This window comes from Nansenia antarctica (assembly GCF_963989245.1).
Source record: "Nansenia antarctica genome assembly, chromosome: 10".
In the NCBI taxonomy this organism is placed as follows: Eukaryota; Metazoa; Chordata; class Actinopteri; order Argentiniformes; family Microstomatidae; genus Nansenia; species Nansenia antarctica.
This window is the reverse complement of record NC_137680.1, coordinates 3752414-3780413: the sequence shown is the minus strand read 5'-3', so window position 1 is coordinate 3780413 and position 28000 is coordinate 3752414. Positions and strand designations below refer to the sequence as shown.

The 28000-nt window shown below is 47.2% G+C and overlaps 2 protein-coding genes across 3 annotated transcripts in view; one reads left to right on the top strand and one right to left on the bottom strand.

The window, feature by feature from the left end:
• The window catches only part of grik5 (glutamate receptor, ionotropic, kainate 5), a gene marked incomplete at both ends in the record, with an annotated part of 113672 nt that overhangs the window by 37780 nt on the left and 47892 nt on the right, over positions 1 to 28000 (top strand).
• lipeb (lipase, hormone-sensitive b) lies at positions 30 to 27985 on the bottom strand (the record flags this gene model as incomplete). Of its 2 annotated transcripts, none has more annotated exons than XM_080540043.1 (13): positions 30 to 443; positions 1056 to 1325; positions 2941 to 3125; positions 4207 to 4371; positions 4782 to 5009; positions 6128 to 6272; positions 10555 to 10707; positions 13390 to 13575; positions 13919 to 14064; positions 15865 to 15955; positions 16534 to 16818; positions 17362 to 17603; positions 27895 to 27985. In XM_080540043.1, the coding sequence occupies 13 exons, from the start codon at positions 27983 to 27985 to the stop codon at positions 30 to 32; spliced, it is 2601 nt and encodes an 866-aa protein (XP_080396169.1). The 2 variants fall into 2 exon arrangements, with proteins under 2 accessions (XP_080396169.1, XP_080396170.1); XM_080540044.1 differs by lacking the exon at positions 27895 to 27985 and adding an exon at positions 23133 to 23174.

Here is a 28000-nt window from a genome sequence, read left to right as displayed (position 1 = left end):
ATTGGACAAACGGCAGTCTTCTTCTTGTGTTAAGCCCCTATCCCTCCCACATCTGTGTTATTCTGTGCTGCTACCACCCCAACTACTAACCCCTCCCCATCTACCACTTTAGCTCCTCCCCCAACAGCCGCCAACTCCTCCTCCTCCTTTATGGCTGCACCAACGGTGTCTCCCACGGCAACAGAAGCACCCTGCTGACTGGTCCGTTCCAGCTTGCGGTGCTTGCGCGGCTCCGGGGTCGTGACGTCCTTGCGGGTGAAGACGTCCCTGATTCGCTCGCAGCAGACGTTGGCCGCCTCCCGAGTCTCCTTGGAGAGCTGCGATAGGCTGAGGAAGCCGTGGGGGAGGTCGTCCACCACACAGAGGGTCACGGGTTGGCCGACATTCCTCAACCTTTTGGCAAACATCACCGAGTCGTCCAACATGGGGTCCAACGCGCAGGCCTGTGGGGGGGACAGACAGGAGAAGAGGAGGCAGAGAAGGAGAGGAAAAAAAGAAAAACCAAAACAAATGAGGGTGTTTTACTAGAGCGTGTTCAGAATTTTAATGAAGGCAAACATGAAACAACCCCATAGGGAGAATGAGTCAGGCCATGAACCCCAAATCACTCCCTCGGCTCCCACTTTAATCACCATTCCTCCCTTCCGGTTTCCCCCCCCCCCCCCCACCGATCTCTACCCCCCCCCCCCCCCCCCCCCACCCCCATTTCTCTACCCCATTTCCTCTCTTCTCCCCGCCCCGCCCCAATCACCCGTTTCCCCACTATGTGTATGGGGGGGTCCTCCCCTCTACCTAGCGCCCCCCATCCCCCCTGTCTCACTATGTTTTTTGTTTTTTTCCTGAGTGGGGCAGTCCCACTCATATTTTTCATTTTATTTGACAGATATAGTAGAGATTTAGACAGGAAGGATGGGTGTGAGAGAGAGAGAGAGAGAGAGAGAGAGAGAGAGGAGGGATGACATGCAGGATATGTCCCCGGCCGGAATCGAACCGGGGACCCTGCGTTGTCCCCACATGGTCACCCGCTACGCCCACCTAAGCGCCCCCTGTCTCACCACTATGTTTATGGGGGGCAGTCCTCTGAGCATGCTGTCGGGGGCCAGCAGCGGGGAGCAGTAGGGGTTCTCGAACACCGGCGAGGTCAGCATCCTCATCTCGGCCCGCTGCTCCGATCGCAGCGGCTCGAAGCCCAGGGGGAACTCCCTCGGGTGCTCCAGCTCCACCCCCTCCTCCCCCGCGGGAGGCGGGATGGCCACGGAGGAGAGGGCGCTCGACATGAACGCGTCATCCTCCTCTTTGGACAGGAAGAAGCTCACGTCTTCAGGCTGGGAGAGGGAGAGAGGTCAAAAGCAATATGCTATTAAAGCAGGGTATATACAGGAATCTTGAGGTTAATTTGAAAGTGACAGTTGGATCTAAGTGACAGTTGACACTAGAACAGCCGTGTCTATGTTACCTACTCAGGGTATATACAGGAATCTTGAGGTTAATTTGAAAGTGACAGTTGGATCTAAGTGACAGTTGACACTAGAACAGCCTTGTCTATGTTACCTAAAAGGAGCAATACAGCAGAATGTGGACAATTACATCATTTGTTTGAATGCGAGAAACGCGAGAAGATCTTGTTTTCATATAATATTGAAAATATGGTGATGGTAAGGGGGTGGATGAATGCATGTTTCTCCAATGACCACAATGATGGTACAGATCAGATGTTTTAATTTGTATAAAGGGCACCTTGACACGATAGGGGTAGTGGTGGCCTAGTGGATAGTAAGTTGGGACTGGTGATCAAGAGAAGTCCCCATCTCTGTAATCTCCAATTGTAAGTCGTAAGTTGTAAGCCCCAGGGGGACTGACACATCTCACACTAGAAACTAGGGCTGGGACGACGCGTCGACGTAATCGACTACGTCAATACGTCGACTTGCGTAATGTGCGTCGGTGCGTCGTAAATAAACAACATGGCTGCGAAAAGTGCAAACATGAAGTGAAAGAATGAAAGACTTCGCCCACGATCGTCCAAAGTGTGGGAGTACTTTACAAAAAAAGAAAACAATGTGGTGGTCTGTAAACTGTGCAGAAATGAAATGGCCTATCACAGCAGTACATCTGCAATGAACGAGCACCTCAAGCGAAAGCATCCTGGAGCTCTTTGTGAAGACAGCCGCAAGATAGCACCGTAAGTCACCGTTGTATTTCTGTTCACTTTTCCGGCCGTGTATGAGTGAAAAATGGATAGCTACTAGCTAATGTTACACAAGCTATGTAGCTCACCACAGTTTGTATGTCTTGTCTTCTGGTGTTAGTAACGTTAGCTATGTAGCTGGCTAGCTACGGTAGCCTATTGTCATTGTGGTGCTCGCATCTACTGTACGTTATCTAGCTCGTAGCTCGCATGCTACGTTAGCATCAATTTAGCTAATCATAACATAGCAGCGAGAGTAACGTTAGCTAGCTATGTAGCTACTAGCTAGCTATGTGTTGTGGTGATGGACAGACTTCTAAATGGCCATGTTGGCATTCAAGTTGGCTAAACATAGCAGTGAGGTGGAAATTAAGGGGCCTACACATAAGATATTTTTTTAATTTTTTTTAATCGAACAGTAAAAAAAAATATCGTTAGACTAATCGATAAATGAGTCGTTAGACTAATCGAAAAAATTATCGCTAGATTAATCGTTAGAAAAATTGTCGTTTGGGACAGCCCTACTAGAAACACACATTTTAACAACTTGACAATACTGACAAGACACAGAGGTGAAACTCACCAGTTTCAGACACACATGGCTGAATCTCTAGTGTCTTTACACAGTGTGTTATTTCTCAGCATTAAAGTAGCACAATGGTGCCCCCAGGAAAATAGATCTAAGGTTCTAGCATTATGGTTATGATTGGAGGAGGTCATAATAATCTGATCATAGAAACTGTTGATCCTACCGCACGCTGCTCCGAGAGCAGAGGTGAATTCTGGGATAGGGTGTTGTGGAGGCAGCCCAGGTCCTGGAAGGTCTGGCTCTTCAGAGACTCTCTCCTCAGGGAGAAGTCAGAGGGCTTGGGGGGCACGGGGGGGTCCGAGTGGGGCGATGTGATGGATGCCTCCGACACACTCTTCCTCACCGTGTCTGAGGGAGAGGAGGAGAAGAGACAGAGACAGAGAGAGAGGGAGAGGGAGAGGGAGAGGGAGAGGGAGAGGGAGAGAGAGAGAGAGAGGGAGACAGAGAGAGGGAGAGAGAGAGAGAGAGACAGAGAGAGAGAGAGGGGGGGAGACAGAGAGAGAGAGAGAGAGAGACAGAGAGAGAGACAGAGAGAGAGAGAGACAGAGAGAGACAGAGAGAGACAGAGACAGAGAGAGAGACAGACAGAGACAGAGAGAGAGACAGAGACAGAGAGAGAGACAGAGACAGAGAGAGAATGATTAAGTGGGCAGGGAGAGTGGCAGCAGAGGTCATTGCAACCATGGCAGGTGACTGGAGGATGTTTACTCCAGACAAGGAAGAGGGAGGGAGGGAGGGTTGCAGGAGGGAGGGAGGGTTGCAGGGGGGAGGGAGGGAGGAGGGGAAAGGGCTATCTGAAATAGCGGTGGTGTCATTGCGATATCATCTCCTCTCCCCCCGTGGAGAGAGCTGTAAGACGTGTCATGGCTGGTCTGGTTCTCAAAGCTGTGCTTCTACGGAGCTCTTCAATAATGAACTCCCCTCTGATGATGACGCTCTTTAATAATGTACACACAGTCATTAGTCTGGCCCACACTCAGTCATTAGTCTGGCCCGACCGCCGCCGCCGCTGCTGCTGGGGATGTCATGTAGCGAAGTGATGCCCGGAATATTCTTCTGCCTGCTACTGCGGGCGGCTTCCCCTATTAGCGTCGGACAGAACCTCCGTGGCCTGAGACTAAGGGGCTGGGTTAATAAAGAATGGGGGGGGGGGGATGTGGGAGCTACAGGGGCGTGCCTCTGGCTTATTAGCTCATTAGAGGTTAAGTGTGGTTATCAATTTTCCAGCAGCATCATTTTCCGTATCGCCCGACCGCCGTGGCCTTGAAGGACGAGAGTGTGTTCAGTGTGTGTTCAATGCCTGTGCATACATTCAATACAACCCTCCCTCTGCACACACAGGCGCCCCCCCCCCTCCGCGCACACACACACACACACACGCACACGCAGACACACACGCAGACACACGCAGACACACACACACACACACCTGTACCCGTGGCTGCGGGGGTGGAGGCTCTGTTGGGGTCCAGTAGAGAGTGGATCCAGTTGGAGGCTCCCTCCCTGAAGTCTCGGAGGAGCAGGGCCGTGTCTCTCCTCACCATGCTCAGCGTGCTCACCTTCTCCACCTGCTTCTCCGCCTGAGGCTCCGTCCCTGGGAGGAGGGGAGAGGGAGGGGGGGATCACATGAAGGGGTGAGGAGGGGAGAGAGGGATCACATGAAGGGGTGAGGAGGGGAGAGGGAGGGGGGGATCACATGAAGGGGTGAGGAGGGGAGAGGGAGATCACATGAAGGGGTGAGGAGGGGAGAGGATCACATGAAGGGGTGAGGAGGGGAGAGGATCACATGAAGGGGTGAGGAGGGGAGAGGGGGGGGATCACATGAAGGGGTGAGGAGGAGCAGTGAAACAAAAAGGGAGAGGCGTCAATTCGGTATCCCTCTCAGAAACGTGAAACATGAAAGGGCGAAGAGAGAGAAGACAAAATACTCTAGGACACACACCACACACACACCCACACACCCACACACACCACACACCCCCCCACACACACACACACACACACCTGCGTAGGCGCTGAGGCACCTGGAGAGCACGCTGAGGGGCAGCAGGGGGTCCATGAGGGTGAGCAGGCGGGAGGGCGAGGCGTAGGCGGTGAGCAGGGTGGCGGGGTAGGCCGCCACCAGGCCGTCGGGCATCCTCACGCCGTGGGCCGCCGCGCACATGGACGTGGTGATGCACAGGTTCCCCCCGGCGCTGTCGCCCGCCAGACACACGGTCTCCCCCGTCCAGCCTGAGAGGAGAGGCGGCACAAAGTCAAAACAGGGTATATACAGGAATCTGGAGGTTAATTTGAAAGTGACAGTTGGATCTAAGTGACAGTTGGATCTAAGTGACAGTTGACACTAGAACAGCCGTGTCTATGTTACCTGAAAGGGAGCGAGAGAAGGAGAGACCGACAGCAGAAAAAGTGACAACGTTTTTGACTTGTGACTATGTGAGATGTGCCAGGCGGGACATAAAGAACAGTGTGTGACTCGCTGGCTGCTGTATACAACATCAACAGGTCCCTGGCGTGTACCACCATGGTGGAGGGGTGGGGGTGGGGTTAATGTTAATGTTAATGTTAATTTTATTTATAATGCGCCCCCCATCCAACTTTTACATCGGCCCGGGGCGCAGCAACAGGGTTGTTATGTATAGCTAGCTACTGTCTTCACTTTCCCCCCCACGGCAGTGTGTTAGGTATCCGAGACACGCACGCTACTGTACTACTATTATCTACTTATGAAAGTGAATCTGTGAAGTGTGTTCAAACAGGGTTCCCACACCTTCTGAAACATCAAATTCAAGCACCTTTCAAGACTCAATTCCCTCAAATTCAAGGACCCAACACAACGGCATAGTTTGAGACAGATCTAGATGAGAATTTATATAATAGGAACTATCCGCTCACAGACCCACTCAATTAAAAAGAGAGGCTTGAATGTGTGAACACTAGATGGTCTCTTGCCTTCTCTACCACAGCACAGCATAACTATATATTGTGAAATATGTGTAAAGTTAAGCAATACAGAGACTTATTTACTAGTTGACGAGCTAAGTAAAACATTTTTTAATATATATATATATTTTTAGAGAGAGAGGGGGGAATTCAAGCACTTTCAATGACCCATGTCTATTTTCTAAAACTTTTAAGACCTTGATTTCTTTTTCTCAAATTCACAAACTTTCAAGGATTTCAAGGACCCGTGGGAACCCTGTTCAAAGACGGCTGTCTCTACATTGCCATCACAACATTCTCAAATTCAACCACCAGGAGGAGGTACCTATAATGAATACCAGGCCCATGCCAGATTTGAACTGAAGTGTTGGTGGTGGTGTGTGTGTGTGTGTGTGTGTGTGTCCCACCCAGCAGGTGGTGGTTCTTGAGGGCCCAGCTGTAGGCATAGAAGCACTCCTCCAGAGCTCTGGGGAAGGGGGCCTCGGGGGCCAGCGAGTAGTCCACCGACAGGATGGGGCAGCCCAGGTCCTGAGACCAGCTCTTCAGGTAGGGCTAGGGGGGGGGAGAGGGGGAGAGAGAGAGAGAGAGAGAGAGAGAGAGAGAGAGAGAGACACAGAGAGAGAGACACAGAGACACAGAGAGAGACAGAGAGAGACACAGAGAGAGACACAGAGACACAGAGAGAGACACAGAGAGAGACAGAGAACAATGGCATTAGGAAGTTAGCAAACAGTGACTTCTCCTCCCATGTTTTATGTTTTGAAGGTTCCAATGGCTCCTGGACCTGAACCTGATCTAGGTACGGCGGGAAAGGACAGAAAGACAAAGACACGGCGAGACAGAGAGGTTTGAATAACAGAGACACACAAAGAGAGGAGAAAATAAGTACTATGAGAAGAGAGGGGTGATAGTACAGAGAGAGACAGCCACCAATGAACCAGCCACCAGACTCAACTTCCTCCTACCCTATTCTTGTGGTTATCCTGGCTGCTTCCGTTTTTAAAAAAATAACGCTGACAAAAACAGTGCTCTCAGAATACATCATTTAGCTCCCTAATGCTAGGTGGCATGAAGTCAAGGAACTTTTGTGTTCTACATTTACATTTTTGGCATTTAGCAGACGCCTTATTCCAAAGCGACTTACAATCAATACATTTGAATTAGGGATGCACCGAACATTCGGCCACCGAATGTATTCGGCCGAATATCGCAAAATAAAGCACATTCGGTATTCGGCCGAATGTGTGAAAACACCGAATGTTTACCACCGAATAGTGGGCGTGTTTTGATTATACTTGCCAGGTCATTCTTAGGGAAGAACTGACGATGAGTGAAGGGAAGTCCAGGGTAGATGGAGACAGAGGGTTGATTGGGAGTGGAGACAGAGGGTTGATTGGGAGTGGAGACAGGTGTGCAGGTTTGGCTGAAGATCTAATTAGCGGGGACAAGCCTCAGCTGCGGCGGAGGGGGAGGGGGAGGGTGTGTGAAGGCCCAGCCGTAACACTATGTCATTGAACCATACGGACATCAATACTTAAGCCACAACATACAGAATTATCAAAATCCTGTAGCATCTCTTTAAAGAGAGTTCACCTAATTAGTTAACTTGCAATCTTCCAAAGTATTTTGTAATAATATTATCATGGCACATCATTCTTGTTAAGACAAGTCATGAATAAAGCTTCGGCCTACATTGATGAAAGACTTTCTTTCAGCAGCTATTCAGGGAAAACAAAAACATTTAATTTGACTGATTTATTTTATTTATTGTGCTTTGTTGGTATAGACTGATGTCTGCTGGAATGTTCAATAAAAGTTATTTTTTTTCAATCTCAATTTCTTTCTTTGAGAAGCATGAATAAAAAGCAAAATGTATTTAGTTTATGCAATGATAAAATTAAAAACTGCCGATACACATTCGGTATTCGGTATTCGGCCAAGTGTTTCCTTAAATTCGGCTTCGGCCTCGGCCAAGATATTTCATTTCGGTGCATCCCTAATTTGAATACTAAGCAAGTGAATCATCAATCCACCAGTCGTAGCAGGAAGAGTAATCCAGCTCAGGCCCGGGGCCATTGATAGAAGGAAAAACCTTCTTCTATCACCTTCTTCTAAACCTAGGTTTTTTGTTGTTGTTTTTTTACACTGGAGAGACAGAGAAACAGTACAAGGGGGGCAATAGAAGTTTTTAGGGACACAGTAGAGGGGAAAGCGGGTGTCTTTAGGAGACGTAGTGCTGAGGGGCAGAAGATGTTTCAGGATCTCTTTCCTGTCACAGGCACCGACGTCAACCGTGGAACTAATCGGAGGACTGTACCTTGAGAGTACCACTCACGCTTGTAACCTTGAGAGGCAAGCGAGCACAAAAAAAAACGCACCTGACAAAACGCATCAGTCCTGTTTCAGACGCGGTGGTGACAGGTTTCCGGCGGGTTACAGACATGATGCCTCTGCCGAAAACACGATATGGTGGTGACGCCATGATCCGATGTGACCACCACGGCGCCTTAAGGCACATCAACACCCCCCCCCCCCCCCCCCGCGGGCCCTGGATGCCCTCTGCTCTCTTCAAGCCCCCTGCTGTCACAACGGATCTCCACAACGGCACCGCTGGTGTGTGTGTGGTGTGTGTGGTGTGTGTGTGTGTGTGTGTCTGTGTGTGTCTGTCTGTCAGCCCCGCCTACAGGGGGCGCTGCAGGTACCTGTCTGCCTGTCTGTCTGTCTGCCTGTCCAGCCTACAGGGGGCGTGTGTGTGCGTGCGTGCGTGTCTGAGCATTCGTGAGTTCGTACCGTATAGCAGTGGATGTTCCAGTTTGAACATTGGTCACTGCTGTACATGATGTGTGATGATGACACGCGTCACTGCCACTGACCACGGCTGCCAGGTAGAGGTTTTGCCATCACCACCAGGCCCCCATAGAGAGAGATGAGGCCAATACAAATGACAACAAATGGGCTGGTTGTGAGGAAGGGGAGGGGGGGGGGGGGGGGGGGGGGGGAGACCAGCCTAGTTAATATTACATGACATGAAACTATCCTCTTCAAATATCCTTGGAAGAGAATTACACCACACGGTGTAGGGGGCAAGGGGGGTAAGGGGCACCAGTAGGGCACGTCCTCTCATTTTCAGGGCATTTTCGCCACTCAAAAGGGAGACGTTTTACAATCGTGGGGGCACCCCCTGAGTCCGCCAGTGACCACACCCCAGGTCACGTGCAGCTGGGGTGAACGGCAGTTGTAGTCCCCCCCTCTTCTGCAGACGGGCACTATGGGTAATCTGGTTCTGGCCTAGCACCTCCTCCATGCCACGCTGCTGCTCGCTAACGCACGCTCGGCTGACTGGCTGGCTGACTGTGTGTGTGTGTGTGAGTGTGTGTGTGTGTGTGTGTGTGTGTGTGTGAGACACTGTTGAGTGATTAAGTCCTGGCCCATCCATTAACTGAGGGGTCTGGATCAATGGGGTGCTGAGAGAAGCAGAGCCACCGGCCCCTGCCCACAGAGAGTCCATCCATCTCCCTGAACACTCCACACTCACTACCGCCAGGAGGGGGAGGGGGGGGAGGATGACAGAGAGGTGAGAGAGGAGGGGAGCGCCACCGGCCCCCTGCCCCTCAGAGAGACGATCCGTCTCCCTGAACACCACACCAGCCAGGAGGGAGGGAGGGAGGGAGGGAGGGAGGAGGGAGGAGGGAGGAAAAGCACTACAGGCTCTTGCCCCCTAGAGGGACTGTCCATCTCCCTGAAGACTCCACACGGGGGAGGGAAGGAGAAAGAAGACGGGAGGAGGGAAGAAGGGAGAAGGAGGAAGCAAGAGTACCAAGAAAGGAATGAGAGAGACAGGAATGGAGAGTGTGGCGGAAAGAGGGGGAGCCACGCCCACTCATGAGCCAATCACCAAAAAATGGAGGACAGGGAGAAGAGGAAGAAAGGGGGGGATGAGAGAACAGAGAAATAAGTCAAGAAGAGAAGAGGAGAGGGGGGAAAAAACAAACTGCCTGGAGCTCAAAGGGAATGGCTGACAGGCTTTCTTTTCAGGGACTATGTAAGGCCATAAAGATACGCAGTGCTCGGCCAATTCAACATGACAACAGGGGTTGTTCCTGCTCAGATCACCCTCTCTCTTCCCTCTGGTTGCTATGCGATCGGAGATCAAGGGAGCCGCGCACGTCATGTGGGATTTCATGGAGATGGGTGTCTGAGAGTGAGTGGTTTAAAGTAGCCTGCGTATGTATGGCACTCATACCGTCACCAGCCACGCGATCTGACTGACCAGTGCGGAGGTCAGGGAGGAGGGGGGGGGGGGAGCAGTGGAGACTCGAGATGAGTGGTTGATTGGAGGAGGAGGGGAGTGACAGAGGGTGGTAGGGAGGGAGGAGGGAGAGGAGTGGAAAAGAGGGAAAGAGACAGAGGCTGGCTGGCAGTTGTTTAATAGATTGATAAAGCTCTGTCTGTCCATCAACTCCGTTGGATAAATGAGACTCTTACTAGTATAAAACAGCTCATTAGGGGGGGAAGCTATTGATTGAAAAGCACACAGAAGAGAAACACACTCACTCCAGACAAACACCTCATTATGGAGAAGTGACTTCCTGACAGCAGGTTCATTAGAACGAGTCAATTTCAATTAGACAAAAAAAGACAACATCTTGAGACGTTCGTTCGATCGTTTGAGGAGAGAAGCCGGTCCGCGACACGTCCATGTACCCCGACGTTTAGAGAGGTGGTGCGCAGAGGGGAGGGGAAGTCATGTAGTGTCAAAAAAGAGGGGGAGAGAGAGAAGAGAGAAAGAGAGAGACAAGAGTCAAGATAGGTGTATGATGTTCTTTGGTCTTACCTCGTGAGATTTGGAGGTCTGGGCCACGAAGCCCCCTCCGTGATAGTGGACTAGGAGCCAGGGGGACGGGGGGCTGCGCTTGGTCTTCAGCCCCAGAGAGAGGGAGATGGGACCTCCCTCGGAACGAGAGAGCGACAGCAACGCCTCGCTGTCCTAGAATGGAGCGACAGAGAGAGACAGAGAGAGAGAGAGAGAGAGAGAGAGAGAGAGAGAGAGAGAGACAGAGACAGAGACAGAGACAGAGAGAGACAGAGACAGAGAGAGAGACAGAGAGAGAGACACAGAGAGAGAGACAGAGAGAGAGAGAGGGAGAGAGAGAGAGAGAGAGGGATGGAGACACGTAAAATACTTTGTTCAGGCAACAAAAACAATATTGCCATGTCATGCCAATAAGCAAAAGCATTCGAATTGAATTTAACTTTAGAGAGCGAAGACCAGATGGAAGACAGAGGCGAGGAGAAAGTATAACTACGTTCTCCAATATCGGTCCAAACATCCACACAACCACTTTAGCGACTCCCCTAAAGTCATTGTCACTAGTGAACAAAGCCCATTCTCCCCTTCTAATGTCTAATTATTTGGTGCTTTACAACTGTGTACAACAACCAGCACTTAGGAGCAGAGAGGATTAGCTATGTGTTTGTTATAACTCCCTCTCGACCCTCTTCTCAAGCACAAGCAGACAGTCGTTCCTCTTCATTAACAGAGAAGGGGGGGGGGGGACAGACAGATGATGGGTGTTTTGCTGAGGCAGACTTATGCTCCTCCGCATAAAACGACACCTTGTTGACTGAGTAAGATCAATGGAAGCAGTGGAAAGGGGTTCCGCTGATAAAATGTCTGGTTTTAATAAAACACCACCAGACGACAGCTGCTCTGCTCTGCTGTGCTGTTCCACATCTCCCCAAAGAAGAGGAGTGAGAGGATTTAAAAAGGGATTAAATAGAGGAGGGGAAGAGACAAGATAACTGTTAAGGCGTGTCAACATTTTACATTTTAACCACTTAGCACAGACGCTTTTATCCAAAGCGACTTACAATTAGAGATTACAGGGAGACAGTCTCCCTGGAGTAATTTATATGCTAAGTGCCTTTACTCAAGGGCGCACTAGTGGTGGTGTTCCCAGGTGGGATTTGAACTCATGACATTCTGATCACCAGTCCAACTCACTATCCACTAGGCCAAACCACTACCCCTCCTCCACTGCTTCAAGCAAAGAGAAGCATCTGAAGTGTGACGGAAACTTAAATATAATCTGTATTAACACACACCAATGTGTGCTGAAACTGTATGGGTTCCTTGTCAATCAAATGCATCCTTTTACAGGGTATATACAGGAATCTTGAGGTTAATTTGAAAGTGACAGTTGGATCTAAGTGACAGTTGACACTAGAACAGCCGTGTCTATGTTACCTACTCAGGGTATATACAGGAATCTTGAGGTTAATTTCAATACCTTTCTAAGACTTTTTAAAGACCGTGTCTTTATAACTTAACAGTTTTAGTTTGCAATAGACTAGACCACTATCATACAACTGAATTTCCGTTAAAACGAATAAATTCACAAACTTAAAAAAAATTATAATAGGACAAACTCTTTGGACAGAGTCTAATTCACAAAATTCAAGACCTCATAAAATCGTCATAAGACTTTTTAATACTTATTAAGGGTCTTGATTTTCATAAAATTGATTGATCAACTTTTAATACTTTTCAAGACACCGCGGATACCCTGTTTTATGACCGAAGCAGACATGGGTTTTCCACCCGAGCCTCTGGGTTCTCTTGGACCCTGCTATAGCTAGCATACATGTTTCACTCTGTCCTTGTATGGACTATATAGTTGTCCTGTGGATGACCCTCACAGCTGGGTTATACCATCATTCTGGCCTGAGACACAAGGGAGGCTTCTGATACGAGTTAAGTTCCTTAATCCCTTCGCATGATTTCAATAGGTTGTGAAAGGGGAGACTCCCTCCCTCACTCCCTCATGAGTGTGTGTGTGTGCACACATGGATATATAAAAATATTGGAGTCAAGCATTTTTTGTTTGTTCACACAATCAAGACACCATAAAAAAAAAAAAAACTACAATAGCATCTTTGCCAGCAACAGCTTTAAGACCAATCAATTAGAGCGACCATTGTCTTTATTGACAGATATACTACAGGCATGTGTGACGATTGGGGTAAACAGCATCGTGTCCTAGCATGTTGACTTTTGTCCGGAGACAGATCATGTGTCTAACCAGGAACACAGCTGAGTACGGTATGCATGCAGCAGACCACGTCTAGTGTGAGACTAGAAGGAGACCAGAATGAGATTACTGTGAGACTAATAAGACCAGGATGAAACCTGAATAAGACCAGTATGACCCAAAGATCGAGACCAGTATGAGACCAGTATGAGACCAGTATGAGACCAGTATGAGACCAGTATGAGGCCAGTATGAGACCAGAATAAGACCAGTATGAGACCAGTATGAGACCAGTATGAGACCAGTATGAGACCAGTGTGAGACCAGTATGAGACCAGAATAAGACCAGTATGAGACCAGTATGAGACCAGTATGAGACCAGTATGAGACCAGTGTGAGACCAGTATGAGACCAGAATAAGACCAGTATGAGACCAGTATGAGACCAGGATGAGGCCAGTATGAGACCAGTATGAGACCAGTATGAGACCAGTATGACCCCAGATCGAGACCAGTATGAGACCAGTATGAGACCAGTATGAGACCAGTATGAGACCAGTGTGAGACCAGTGTGAGACCAGTGTGAGACCAGTGTGAGACCAGTGTGAGACCAGTGTGAGACCAGTGTGAGACTAGTACCTGTCCTTCTCGCAGCTCGTAGGAGATGAGCCTCATCTGCACCGGGCCGGGGCCGGTGTGGGCCGACGGGGGCGCTATGGTAACGGTGAGCTTGGGGTCCGCCACCAGGGGGAGGTCGAAGGGCACGGGGGGCACGGAGAGGGCGCGGTTCACCTTCACCTGGGTGGACGTCATGCTGGCCAAGCTCTGAGAGAGAGAGAGAGAGAGAGAGGGAGAGAGAAAGGTATGGAAGAGAGAGGAGAAAGTGAAGGAATTAGTATGTATAACCCAACATTTAATTGTATTTCATTTCAAATCAGGCCTGTCATTTGCCAAGTCAATTAACGTGGGCCACATGAGTGGACGGAATGTCATCTCATTAACGTCAAATTCCAGTAAAACTGGAACATATCTAGATGGTACTGGCAACATATTAAAGTGTAAACACGAAGCTTCTCATTAACGTAAAATTCCAGTAAAAACTGGAACATATTTAGATGGTTGTCGTGGCAACATATTAAAGTGTAAACACGAAGCTCCAGTGACTCACCGACAGGACCTCCGTCTCTGTGATGTTCCAGAAGGCCTTCCAGAAGTGCACGTCCAGGTTCTGGGTGATGCGCTCAAACTCCGCCCCCCGCAGCTCCGGGTCGATGGCGTACTTCCCTGAGGTGAAGAAGGAGCTGGCGGCTACACCTGGGGGGGGGGGATGAGTAACAGGATGTGGAGGAATTGAGAGAAAATAAGTAGATGGAAGAAAAGAGAGGATCAGAGATACAAGATAAGGGAATGCAGGTACAGAGAACGAAAGATAGAGAGAAAGAGAGAGAGAGACAGAGGGAAGACAGGAAAAGTGGTGAAAGGAGACAGGGAGGAATGACGTGGAGGGATGGGAGGAATGACAGTGATGGGTAGGACAGGGAAGGAGAGAGAGAAAGATGGGGGAGGACAAGGGAGACAGTGAGTGAGTGACTGGATGATAACACATGCAACCCACAACATCAACTCTCTGAGACGGCACCACGGGGGGGAGGAGAGAGAGTTGAGTACAGACAGTAGCTGCTAACACAGAACATGTAGGGAGGGGAGAGGCAGGTTGTCACAATCCCCTGACGGTGTGAGCAGGCTTTTGTTCCGGCACAGTTCTAACACTCTGGATCTAACTGAAATGACCTAATTCATTGGTGAACACTGGGACAATGACATTTAAATGCCATATATACTAGTGACCTCCACAATGATTGGCACCCCTGGTAATGAAGAGTAAGAAGGGTTATAACAAATTCATCTTTTGGTGAGTTAGTCTAATGTCACACAGAAAAAATAAATTAAACAATTAATTTTAAAAAAAGAAAAGAAAAATCTGTCATCAAGAAATAATTATTTCTAACAAAACCACCTGTGCCACAATTATTATTTATTGTAAGAATTTCTATTATTATTTTACTTTTTTAAGTTGTGTTTTAAAGAGTGTTTAGGAACGTTCAAGCAGTAATGCATGACTTCCTGTTTCACTGGGGTAGAAATATGAGGTGACACAGAGGCCATATATTCCATATCAACAATGGAAAGATAAGAGAACTCACAAATCAAATGAGGGAAAAGTGTGTTAAGCTTAGCACAATAGTTAGGGCAATATTTAAAAAGGAGAGAGAGTGCAAAAGAGGACCTAGGACCCTGGATGGTCTGGAGAGATTCTGTAAAGAGGAATCAGGGTACCGGTATATACAGGAATCTTGAGGTTCATTTGAAAGTGACAGTTGGATCTAAGTGACAGTTGACACTAGAACAGCCGTGTCTGTTACCTAATGGTCTCAGATTCCTTGCTCTGTATTCTCCAACCTTATTAGATTAGTTACAGGAGAAACTGTGCTGTTTTACTGGCAAAGGGAGGTTGTAGAAAGTAAATAAGCCAATAAAACATTTTGTGTGACATTAAGCTAATTCACCAAAATGTGGTTTACTCATCTTTACATGTATATTATATAAATGTGGTGTAGCATTGGGACAGCTAGCGACTAGCGCAGCCTACAGTGTAGGGCTACAGGTGCTGGTGGGAGGCTGGGGAGGGAGATGACAACTTGTGATAACACTCAGTGCCTCAGCCGAAGAGAGAGGACTATGGCGGGGGGGGGGTAGCTGTGCAGAGTATAGACTCACCATACGGTGCAATAGCTGCTACCTCCACTGGGAAGCAGCAGAGAGCAGAGGATATACAGTGTTAGATCAACCGCATCCGATTCTGTGTGTGTGTGTGTGTGTGTGTGTGTGTGTGTGTGTGTGTGTGAGAGTGTGTGTGAGAGAGTGTGTGCATGTGCACTTTCATATAGTGTCCCTTTACTGCGAGAATGCATCCAAGGTTGATATAATCGCCCTCGTAACAAACAAAGGCAAAGTGAGTAGACATTGCATCAGTATGGTTTGGTTTATGAATACGAATGAATGACTGAGGTTGTCAGTTGTCCATTAAAAGGGACAGTTGTGGGGCCCACTGACCGATGCCTGACTGGTGGCGTCTGTAGTTCTCCCCGAAGGCCACCAGGCCGATGGCTATGGTCTGCAGACAGGGCCGGATGGCTGGAGTGAACTAGAGAATAAAACATGATACAACAGCAAACAAATGCCATTTATACAACAGTTAGTTCCGACCAAGTAATTTGATTGGACAAGAGGCATTCCATGAGTGCTGATATACAGTATAACAGCACTGGGACTTTTAACTATATCCATCACTCTGCCGCACAGATGTTCTACTAAATGACCGTTAATTAGACTACATGTTTGTGTTCAGGTTACTAGGCAACAGTCCATTTGAAGTTCAGCTGCGGAACAATTTTTTGTTTATTTTTATGATTAAATAAACAAACAAATCATAATCTGTTGTCGCTTATTACTGTTAACTAATAAATCGCGCTGTAGAACTGTTGTATAAAAGCAATATCACACTCGAGGTCGTGCTGTTATACTGAATATCAGCACGGCTGTGATCGTCTTCGGTACTCGGCCTGCGGCCTCGTACTTACGACCGAATCACAGCCGTGCTGATATTCAGTATAACACAGTCCCTCTCGTGTGATATTGCTTAATTGACAGATGATGAAACATTTACACAACAACAACAACTGAATCTCTCCTCTCCATCCCCCTCCCCGTCCCGTCCCTCACCTGGAACCCGAGGCAGCGTCCGTAGAAGCAGCCCTTGTGCATGGAGGCGTACTCCCGCACAAAGCTCTGGCTCAGGCCGCTCTCCTCCTGGAAGAAGAGGTTGCCGTGGCTGTTGTCGTGGAGCAGGCGCTGCGCCAGGTAGAGGAGGGCGCGCAGCTGACACAGGGCGTTGCAGTACGCCTCCATCTCCCCCGCGTTGTGCGCCGCCCGGAAGAAGATGCTGCGGCGGTTGGTGGCGATGTAGCGCCCCTTGTGGATGATGTGGAGAAGGCAGCAGCGCACCACCTGGGGTCGCAGAAGAGGGAAGGGTTAGGAGAGCGTGTGTGTGAGCGTAGGTGGGTGAGAGAGAGAGAGAGAGAGGAGAGTGTGTGTGTGTGTGTCAGAGAAAGAAGTGTATCTAATGGAACAGGAACATGGTGGCCTTGCAGAGAGAGAGGGAGAGAGAGAGAGAGAGAGAGAGAGAGAGAGAGGGAGAGAGATGGAGAGAGAGAGAGAGAAAGAAGATGGATTCCTTTCATTGAAGAGTGAGGTGAGCAGCTGGCAGAAACAGTTATGATTGTTCTCATCAATAATAGAGGGAGGTTGATGAGGTACAGTGGTCGTAGATGTTCTTCTACACAGAGACAAATTGCCTATTCTGCCCCTGACCCAAAATCTATTGTAAAAGAAAAACCTTTTCGTGAGAGCAAACTAAACCCCAAACTAAAACATATCAAGGCTTACAATGTAGGTGGTGGTGATATGATGGGTTTCAGACAATAAAGCAAAGCAGGCACACTGACAATGTGTAGTGTAGTCAGGTGGATGACACACACACACACACACAACCTTGACTAGTGAGCGGTATCCGTTGGCGGGTATGTGGGGGTCGAAGTCAAAGTGGTGGTAGACGGCGGCGAAGCCCAGGATGACGGGCTCCAGGCTGTGGGCGTGCTCCTGGATCAGGGTCATGCTGTCCACCAACCGCCGCGCCGAGTCCCCCTGAGGCCCCTTGGGACCGCCGGAGAAGAACGTGGCGTTCTCCTCGCACATGTCGTACACGGCCACAAACACCGCCTTGGTGTCCATTACTGAGAGGGAGGGAGACGGACAGAGAGAGAGACAGTGAGAGAGAGAGACAGTGAGAGAGAGAGAGAGAGACAGAGACAGAGACACAGAGAGAGAGAGAGAGAGAGAGACAGAGACAGAGACAGAGACAGAGACAGAGAGAGTCAGAGTGTGTCCTGAGGGAGACATCATCAGTGTTTATACAGAAACAATCAGCATGCATAAACAGTACTGAGGAGGAGTGCAGCGAGGTATGGCCCTAGCCTACTTAACATTATGTTCTCTTAATTATTACTAATCCCATTTGTAGCGGGAGGCTTATGAAAGCTCATTGATTGAGTGATACGTTGAGCAATGAATTCAATGAACTAAATCCCAGTTAAGAGGCGGTTCACCCAGGAGACCTCTGTGGAGGAGATGCATGAAACTAGAGGAGAGAGCACTGTTCACAACACACACACACACACACACACACACACACACACACACACACAACTGACAAATAAGTCTCACCCTATCTTGGGAGGAGAATTAGTGAAGTGAACTACAGTACCATGAGATTCATGTAATAGAGACCAGTAACAATTGATTCCCCTGAGAGTACTCAAGGCCAGACTGGATTGGTTTCCTCCCGAGTCATCTGAGACCACAGTCACAGTTTCCATAGCCGGAGCAACAGGGTAGAGCTGGGGCCAGGCTGGTACTTACTGTATAGGGTGACTGTGGCGGTGAGAGACAGAAGGTGGCAGGAAAAAAAAGGGGGGGACGACGACGACACTGTCCACCCTCATTATCATGCTTCTAAGTTTTTGCTATGACTTCCTGTCCCCTATGCGCTGTTAGTGTTTGTTGCAGCCGCTTGTAATCACCTCAGCTTGCTTACTTGTGTCTTTTGTCAAGTGTGATGTTGGGGTACCTTGTCTCTGCCACGTGTTCTTAGAATATTTAAATGTTTTATTTTTAATTAATGACGTTACTTTTCAGGATGCCGTGTTGCAACTGGCCGGGGACTTCAGCTGAAAATTAGCCGACGAGGCTAACGCTGCCTTTTTTTACTGTATTTTATATGGTGTATTTGGATTGTCCTCGATATAATAAAACGAATAAACTAAACTAAATCAAACCCTGTCAGAACCCTGAATGCAGTGTATGTATTTTATAGATTTGATTTGATTTATTAGGATCCCCATTAGCTGACGCAAAGTATCAGCTACTCTCCCTGGGGTCCACACAGAACATATACAAGAAATCATCATAAAAACATATAACAAAGAAGAAGGACATCAACATACATAACAAATAACAAAAACAAAAGTCATCAGTTTTTGTTCAGTTAGGAGTGCCAGTGGTAACTACACACATCTAGTGAGTATGATGTGTTGTTTGTTTCACTTGTTTTTTTTTAAACTGACTATTCTGGGTTTTTGAGATATGACCTGGTAGGACGCTCCATTTAAATCATAGCTCTACACAGCACTTGGTTTTTGGAATTGTGTAGGCCTAGTTACCACCGGTGTAAGAGTTTTCAGAACATTAATATTTTTTTACCAATGGAAAAAAGTGATGCTTTTAATCGCTCGTCAACTTGAGCCAGAAAAGTCAGTCATACATGACGTTTATGTTTGCTCTCATTGTGACTGCAGGGCAAGCCCAGCTGCTCTGTTCTGAGCCTGTTGTAGCTTCCCGAGATTAGGCCTAGTTCTAGTAGTGCCTGACCAGACCACCAGTAATCTAATTGGGGTCTGTAGGACATGTTTGGTTAGATGTGGTGATAAAAAGTAACAATATAGAATCATGTTTAATTCCCTCTACCCATTGTGTACACCTAAAATGGTCACGATGGAGAGAGACGAGCTTGTTTGGACCGGTAGTGATAGCAGCACTGTCAGTAAGTCAATCTGCAGGGCAATCTCACTTAGCTGTGAGGAATCACATCCTCCGGCCACGCAGACCGCGACATGTCTCACACACTAGTGAACCTGCGCCTTCCTTCACCGTCCATCGCTCCATCAACTCGCCCTCTCCGTTTCAGGAAGTGATAGAATGACATAACAATGCAGTGTGGTAATCTATACAATTCTTTTAAAAGATTTAGGCTAGCTTACTTATTGATTTATGTTTTTACAATCGCTTTGTGTATTTTCATTACCAGGCAAATTAGGCTACAGCAAATTGCCTCTTGTGGATAATAAAAAGATTCTCGTCTCTACCCTACTCCTCCATGCACACTCTGACCCAGGCTCCTCCAGGGTCACTCTGACCCAGGCTCCTCCAGGGTCAATCTGACCCAGGCTCCTCCAGGGTCACTCTGACCCAGGCTCCTCCATGCACACTCTGACCCATGCTCCTCCACGCACACTCTGACCCAGGCTCCTCCAGGGTCACTCTGACCCAGGCTCCTCCAGGGTCACTCTGACCCATGCTCCTCCAGGGTCACTCTGACCCATGCTCCTCCACGCACACTCTGACCCAGGCTCCTCCAGGGTCACTCTGACCCATGCTCCTCCACGCACACTCTGACCCATGCTCCCCCAGGGTCACTCTGACCCATGCTCCTCCACGCACACTCTGACCCAGGCTCCTCCAGGGTCACTCTGACCCAGGCTCCTCCACGCACACTCTGACCCAGGCTCCTCCAGGGTCACTCTGACCCATGCTCCTCCAGGGTCACTCTGACCCAGGCTCCTCCACGCACACTCTGAACCAGGCTCCTCCAGGGCCACTCTGACCCATGCTCCTCCATGCACACTCTGACCCATACGTACGCACAGACACTGGGGAAATGAGCAACCGCGCCTCCGATGGCAGAAGGATGAAACATGAGAAATGCATTGAAATCGATACCGTTGTGTGAAATAAATCTAAATATTATCTCCACACGCACACACATAATATGCATACCATACACATACACACACACAGCAAATCATTGGAGAGGCTATTAGCTATGGTTATGTGCTTCCATCCTCATTGTACCGCCCCGAGCCCTGTTGATGTGGTTTCATCACTACAGCAACACACCCAACCTCCCTAGCCTTTGCCCTACATTAACCACACCCCTGCCTTTATCCACCCCTCTCTCCTGTTTCCCCAAATTCTCAGCCCTCTCAGTTGCCCACCCGCCAAGCAAGAAAGCAAATGAAGTGAACTGAAAGGGGTTTGGCCTTTGGCCTAGTTTTAGGTTTGGGGTGCATGCATTACAGTGCCTTATTACACGTTAGTTACAAGCGCCTCGGAATGTTTAGGCTTTTACATCCCTTGACTACTGCAGTGACGTGTCTGGGGGTGTGTGTGTGTGTGTGTGTCTGAGGGAAATGTTTGCTAACTTTGAGGACGATTGGCAATGAGAGAAAGTGTGAGACGACAGTACACAGACAGATAGGAGAATTATACAGAGTGAATGACCATGGGCAAGTGGATGACCGATCCACTCTGAAAACCCTCCTCTGAGACGGACGGACGGACGGACGGACGGACGGACGGACACACATACTAGACCAGTGTTGGGGAGTAGTTTTACTATCAGTTTAACTGGATTTTGCAGTAGCGTGGAGGTAGTTAAACTACATTTAAATCCAATAATTAATTACTGTAACTATTATTCCAGCCCTTGGGTCTTCAAATGTCCCTACGATTTATATCCTAACTGCCTCCAGTCTGTCTCACCACCTCACCAGTGTTCTGACTTCAGAGCATTTCAGTGGAGTGTTGGATGAACTGGTTTCAAAGGAGATTGACAGACTATATTTCTCTCAAGAGTAGCTTTAGTGTAGTTCAACATCTTCCCTTGTAAAGTAGCCTAATTGGTCATTTAGCCTAGTAAAACACATTTACAGAGAAGCCTCCGCAACACTGCAGTAGACACACACACACACACCTGTCTAAGGTAGGCAGCTCTTGGCTGTGATTGGCTGTGTGGATTACTCAGACGTTCTGAAGTTTTTTTGTTGTTGTTTTTTTAAGTAATTTTTTCTGATTGGGGCAGTCCCACTCATATTTTTCATTTTATTGACATATACAGTAGAGATTTAGACAGGAAGGATGGGTGAGAGAGAGAGAGGAGGGATGACATGCAGGATATGTCCCCGGCCGGAATCGAACCGGGGACCCTGCGGTCATGGTCAACGCGTGGTCAACGCTTAACCCGTTATGCCACCTAAGCGCCCCACGTTCTGAATGTTTTGATCCCAAACACATGAGGCACTGATTCGATCTACAGCATTCACCAGCATGAGGAATGACTTAGCTTAATAACAATCTATTACATCATTACAGACTGGATTTTGTCGGTACAGTGACTACATTTGACACGTGTACAGTACACACACACGCACAAATAATCTTTAATGTTTTGTCTGGGCTGACGTTTTGCAGTAAGGCATAATAGTGAGAGAAGCTTATAGCCTGAAGTCGAAAGTGTTGCAGTACTAGCCAAAGCCATGCCCGGACTGTCTTGGGAAACACAGCAGTGCTTTGAGTTGCATCCGTGTACGAAAGGCGCTGCCGCGCTATATAAATAAAGTTTCACTTCACTTAAAATAACCTGACATTGCTTAATTAGTGTAAGATCATCATTCTGCTTGCAGAAGAAGCTAATATGCTGATGCACTGAATAAGCAGCAGGCGAACCAGCATTAGGACAAACACTTTCAAACTCTCACTTTTCCACTTCTCCTTCTTCCTTGGCTAATTCTAAGAGCGTATGAGTCATAGAATCCAAAAACAAAATGTTTCTCTAGAAAATGCAAATGTAAAATGAATAGCTGATATATTATTATCCCCCTTCAAGCTAGGGCTAGCCAATTCTCGGTCAGTTCTGGAAGCACAGTGTATGCTGGGGTCAAGGAAGGGGCCCAGAATGTTTTGGTCTGAGTGGCAGAATTGCCGACAGGCCTACTGAAATTCCCCCCCTCAAGCAAAGTTGAATCATCCTTCTGCAATTCTGCCACTCAGAAAACAAAATCCATCTAAGTGCTATGTCACTAAACTAAAGAACATAGCCTACCATTTATCCTGTGTATAGAGGCTTGATCAAAAGGCCTGTACAGTAGCACACAACTAGACTGTTCCATTTAAAACAACTGTTCCACAATTGAAATTCTGATTTAGACGTGGCCCTTATTTCTTGTCCAAGCCTAAATCTTTACTACATTTACATACACATAAAATGTAAACAGTCAAATCACTTAGATGTATAGGCCTATTCCCACAACTGTGATAAAACAAAACATTTGTTTCACTGTAATCCCTCAACTCTACCAGTGAAGTGCCCAACACCATAGCCCCACACCACTGAAAGCGACACCTGGTCCCCTGACATTAAAGATGGATGAATACAGACATCAATAAATAATGTCCAACAACTACCTCCAATGGCACAACAGGCATATAATGAGCCTTGGAGGGGGAATGTGTATGTGTGTGTGTGTATGGTGGGTGAGCGTAAACGGTGTGCGTGTGTTTGCAAGCAGATATAGCTTAGGCATGGCATGCATACTAGCCTAGAGGACACAACTGTTCTAAAGCCATAAGAATAAAAATAGAGCTTTTACCGGCAACTGAGTTCATGTCTCTGTCCTTGTCTGTCTCCTCTCTTCAACAACGACAAGGAGAGCGGGTGGAGAGAGAGAGAAAGTGAGAAGAGGGTAGGGGAGGGGTAAAAGAGAGATGGGATATTGTGATTGGGTATACCCTCTTTTATCCGCTCCCTCACTTTGTGACTCTTGCCACGTTCTTGTCACGGTCTGTCATTCCTAATCAGACTCCAGACAACATGTTTTTTCCTCCTCTGTTGCCCTGTTCTTCTTCTCTCCCTCACAGGCTGTCTGTCTCTGAAGACTTGACTCTGAGGACTTGACTCTGAGGACTTGACTCCTCACCCAGTGAGGGGGGAGAGAGACACACACACACGATTGTTGGTGTACATGCATTTACTTGTCTCATCCAGAAAACACAGAAGACCCATGATTGGCACCACTCGCCCTCTCCCCCTGACAGTATTGGCTGCTCAACTTGCGACTCCCAGTGACCTTTCAACTAATTGGCAGTGCTCATCTAGTAAAAAAGACACAACACTGTGTGTTTGTGTGTCTAGAATGGTCAATCTCAATGTTGCCCTTAGAAGGTGTTTGGGGAGAGACTATTGGGACTTTGTGTGACCAGCATCCCGTTGACAACCCAACTAGGTCAAAACCTACTGAACGTAACCTTGACAACAACCATGAACCCTCACCAACTCTGTACACATTTTTCGGTTTGCCGGACAGTCACGTACCCTTATTTTTCCACCTTTTTGAGAATCCTGTTGTTGGGATGATATAGGCAATAATGCATAGTGTGGAAACAGAAAGTGTTTGTATAATAATCATCTTTTTATTTTATTATTTATGCACGTTACGGTACATGTGCATTAATGTGGGAAAACGGTACATGTGGGAAAACTAGGGTTAGGGTTAGGGTTAGGTGCTAGGGTGCTACGGTTAAGGTTACGGTTAGGGGTAGGGATGCCAGCATGTACCACATCAACCCTAATTCTAGTTTTCCCACATGTACCGTATTCCCACATGTACCGTAACACACACACCCAGAACATGTGAGTTTAGGTCAACCCTAACACCTCTGAACATGTATTTGAGGATGTTTATTAGGGAGCTGAAATGTCCCAGCAAAGTCCTGAGCGATGCCTACGCCTGGCCTGGTGCTGAACCTTATTGTGGGATGTGACACTGCGTGCCAAGGTAGCATGCAATGCCAAAACCATTGCACACAGTGCTTCCCAAACAGTAGGGTTGGAATGTACTGGTGGTGAGGTCACAAAGAGTTCTTGTTAGATGTTGGGACTTAGGAAATCATTGGCTTAATGGGTCACCAGAAAGTTTGAATGGTTTTAAGTGAGTCATAGGATAAAAATAAATGCTTGAGAACCATTGATCAAGCCCATACAGGCTAATTTTGTATTTAACTGAAAACCACAACGCAGAGATGGCAATACAAATGCAGGGGCAATGGACTGAACACTGAGAGGGTGTTGTTAGCCAAATACCGTCGCACCATTCGTGGTAAGCTTCGTCTTAGCTAGACACTTGCAGATTTACTATGTCCAGGTGTAATGAGACAAAGAGAACAACATTTGTTTCTCTCCTATCTAGAAGCTTTGACTTTATCTCTATGAGAAATTCACATTCAATGAAGCCTCATTCAAATTCACATGTTTCCCCTGATCTGGTCCCTACAGTATTGCTGTATCTATAGAATAGATGTACTTGACTTAAGCCCAATTTATACTTCTGCGTCGAATTTACGCGCGGCTACGCTGTAGCCTACGCAAGGGCTCTCCCAATTTATAGTTCTGCGTTGGTCGGTCTGCGTCGCGTTGGTCGGTGTACTCATAGCGGCATAATAGCGATTTTTTTGTTATGCTTGTTGTAAAGAAAATGTCTATAATGCATTGAAATGACATTAAACTAAGATAATAAGATGGTTATCATAATTCAAATCTTTATTAATAAGTAATTACAGAAAAAGTAAATGACATTTGTCATGGCTTCTGCATGTAGGCCTACGAGAGTCGGAATCATGTGCTACCAAGCGGACCAATCACAGTTCTTACGGTCTGCGTTGGTATGCCACGTAGTCACATTTTTGGAGAGGTGCGCGTGAGCCTACGGCATGGCTGTGGGCCTACGTAGGCTACGCCGTAGATTTTACACAGAAGTATAAATTGGGCTTAAACATGTAGCCTATACACATTGAATAGGGTGCTTCTTAACTGACTGGAGATTTATTTCAAGTTTTCATTCATCAATAGGCCTAAGTATGACTCTCAAACTGGGACCATACACCACATAGTATCTACAGAGAGCCCTTATGAATGATTAGGCCTACATTTTAGGACTGAAGGGAGAGGAGGGTTAATGACATATAGGCTATTTGAGCAAAGGAGAAATACTGTGGTATACTGTAAAGTACAGGCTAGCTAACCAACTTGTTCCATCCACCAGGTCTATCCCAGAGACAGTGGAGTCTGAATGCATTTCACAGAGGCGATTTGAAGGATGTCATCCTGTCAACGGATCATGGAATGCTGTCGCTAGCATCATCCGGTCGTTGGGCCCCCTGCACTGCTCCCCCTGTCTCAGTCCATACAAATACAACATTCATAGGGAACATGTTACAGAAATAGCCTTGGCTACCTCGTGCAGCATATAGCCTAGTGGAAGTAGAGGCCTCAGACCCGGTAAGCGGTCTGTCCTGTCTCGGCGGGGGGGACGGGACAGGGGGGGAGTGCGACCCTTGTCCCAGACTATTTTAGTTAAGGCCAACTTCACAACAGGAAGTTAGTAACAATGAGTCACTCCACCCCAAAACCTAAGGATGTATGAAGCTTCCCTTCACTGCACGACCACACTGCACTGTCCTGATTGAGATGACAGACCAGATAAGACCATGTAGTAATGCAGGAGTCTACTCAACATGGTGGTTGAATTAACATCACTCACAGCTAAGTCTGTGGGCGAGAGATAAAGCATTTTGTTCTGTTGTTCACTTAATGGCACATATATAACAGTCTTTGAACTTTGCAACCAACATAGCCTTAAGTGTGTCTGCTTTTACTAAAAGATCATAGGCTCTTTGCCATATTGTTCCAGTTGTTTAGTAAATAGAGCTGTTCTCGTTAAAGTTGCACTGGGCTACAGCGAAACTCTGTCTAGATGACAATGGCATATTCATGATGACGAGAGAGTGCACCCTCAAGCGTGTTCTGGGTCCACAGGCTGTCAGTGTCCATGTGTAACACTCACATTGTTGTGTCAATATGCTTACAAATGTAATAATGCAGTGTCAGTATAGTGGCACAGCCTATGAATGAATGGATGGATGGATGGATGCTTATTGAACTATCAGCACTGCCCATCCCATCCCTTAATAGCCACCCTCCCCTGCCATTGTTCCCTGCTGTGATCTGATTTACCTGTTCAAGTGTGGCGATGTGTCAGGCCGTTTCATTACACTAAATTCACCCGGGATTGGGGATAGAACTGAGAAATGGAAAGTTATTAGACAGATTTAAGTGACATTACAATGTTACAAACGACTGACAACTAACTCAGTCAATTCGTGCAACAAGGTAAAGCATTGTTTTTCAATCAGCGTATCTAAACTAGATCACGGGGCCACTAACTACATGAAAAAAAGCGAAGCTAAGAAAGTTTCAGACTGTCTTATGCAAGTTTAGCCTAAAAACATGCCATCATCAACATCCCCTAATGCAGCGTATGAGTTGCCAGATCGTGACGTTAGAATTATACGGTTCTATCTCCATTTTTGTCACAATTTAGGTTTTTTTACATAATCTGATCCATTAGGTGTTTATTAATGCCTGTGTGGTGTTATTTTTTTAAATGTTGACATTTATGAGTTAGTAATTAATCAAATACAAAGGTTCCATCTCACAAAACATAATGCCATGGGATGTAAAAACTTTGACGCTCAATATCTCTGAACTGCCCTAAACGGAGATAGAACCTTATCATTCTAAACGGAGATAGAACCTTATCATTCTAAACGGAGATATAACCTTATCATTCTAAACGGAGATAGAACCTTATCATTCTAAACGGAGATAGAACCTTATCATTCTAAACGGAGATAGAACCTTATCATTCTAAACGGAGATAGAACCTTATCATTCTAAGATCACGAGATAGCGAACGTCATATAATTTTCCAGAGACTTCAAGCATACATTTGGAAACCTAACAGTGAACTCATCTCTCTCTCCATTCTGAGTAAGTAGACTATCTAGTAAGCTGGACTTCTGATAAGTTGATACCTGTCTTGTTATTAGTAATAGAGTAATAGCTGTCTGTTTTAAGGCTATCTAGTTAAAGTTGGACTACTGATACCTGTCTGTTCACTAGTAATAGTGATAGGAAGGTGATTGCTGTCTGTTTTAAGATTATCTAGTTAAGCTGTCTGTTTTCAAAACAAAGGCTTCAGAGTCATTTGCCACGAATGGTGGATTGATGATTCACATGCTTAGCATTCAAATGTATTGATTGTAAGTCGCTTTGGAATAAGGCGTCTGCTAAATGCCAAAAATGTAAATGTCAATCACTTCAATCACTGCAAGCACGTCCACACACACACAACAGGGCTTAAATCGTCCTGTAACTTGCTGTAGCCAGCCTAGCTAAAGCGGCTAGCTTGTTCGTCCTTCAGCCAAGCCGACAGCGCAGCGAAGACAGTTCAGAGTGTTCACTGCAGGCCACTTTATTCTATATCTTTTATACCAACTAGAGCCTAGCGAACTCACCTATCGGCCCTTCTCTGTGTTTGGACGAGCCTCGTCTCCCGTTCACACCTTTCTCCAGCAGGCTCCCTGCTGCCTTCTTACCAGACGCCATCTTCACTGTTCCCAA